Genomic DNA, 369 nt, shown 5'->3' on the forward strand with positions numbered 1-369 from the left:
GCCGCTGCAGGAAAAGCCGAGGCTGCAGTGGCGGATCGGGCCCGGACGGGATATATTTAACCCTGACCTCGGCATCCAGAAGAGGAGGCCTCAACACCGCGCCCGTTTTTGAAACAATTAAATACGGGTCACACTGAATGAAAATCTGAAAGCACTCACGTCGATTTCGGCACCGTCCATTTGTCGTAACCAAGGCAGCGAGCCGCATAACGCATGCTCAGACAAGGCGGTGATCACCACTGAGCATGCTCCGTCGCCACGGTGCGCGACGGGGCGCATGCTCCGCCACGGTCGGTCGCTAAGGACGCTGCGCATGCGCGTCGTTCACCCAGGGGCGGGAAAATGAGCGGGAAACTGCAACATGTTCCA

At 58.8% G+C, this 369-nt stretch overlaps 1 protein-coding gene across 4 annotated transcripts in view; it reads right to left on the minus strand.

Annotated features, from left to right (window-relative positions):
* Positions 1 to 231, minus strand: part of alms1 (ALMS1 centrosome and basal body associated protein) — a 53,512-nt gene extending 53,281 nt beyond the window's left edge. For 2 of the 4 annotated variants that reach the window (XM_048598503.1, XM_048598490.1), the window contains exon 1: positions 160 to 231. In XM_048598503.1, coding sequence (XP_048454460.1) covers positions 160 to 208 — 49 coding nt within the window. In that variant the 5' untranslated portion in view covers positions 209 to 231. The remainder of the gene's footprint in view (positions 1 to 159) is intronic. The other 2 variants (XM_048598479.1, XM_048598472.1) reach the window with 2 other exon arrangements.
* Between the last annotated feature and the right edge of the window lie 138 nt (positions 232 to 369).

This window comes from Rhincodon typus, chromosome 1, assembly GCF_021869965.1.
Source record: "Rhincodon typus isolate 14 chromosome 1, sRhiTyp1.1, whole genome shotgun sequence".
Lineage (NCBI taxonomy): Eukaryota > Metazoa > Chordata > Chondrichthyes > Orectolobiformes > Rhincodontidae > Rhincodon > Rhincodon typus.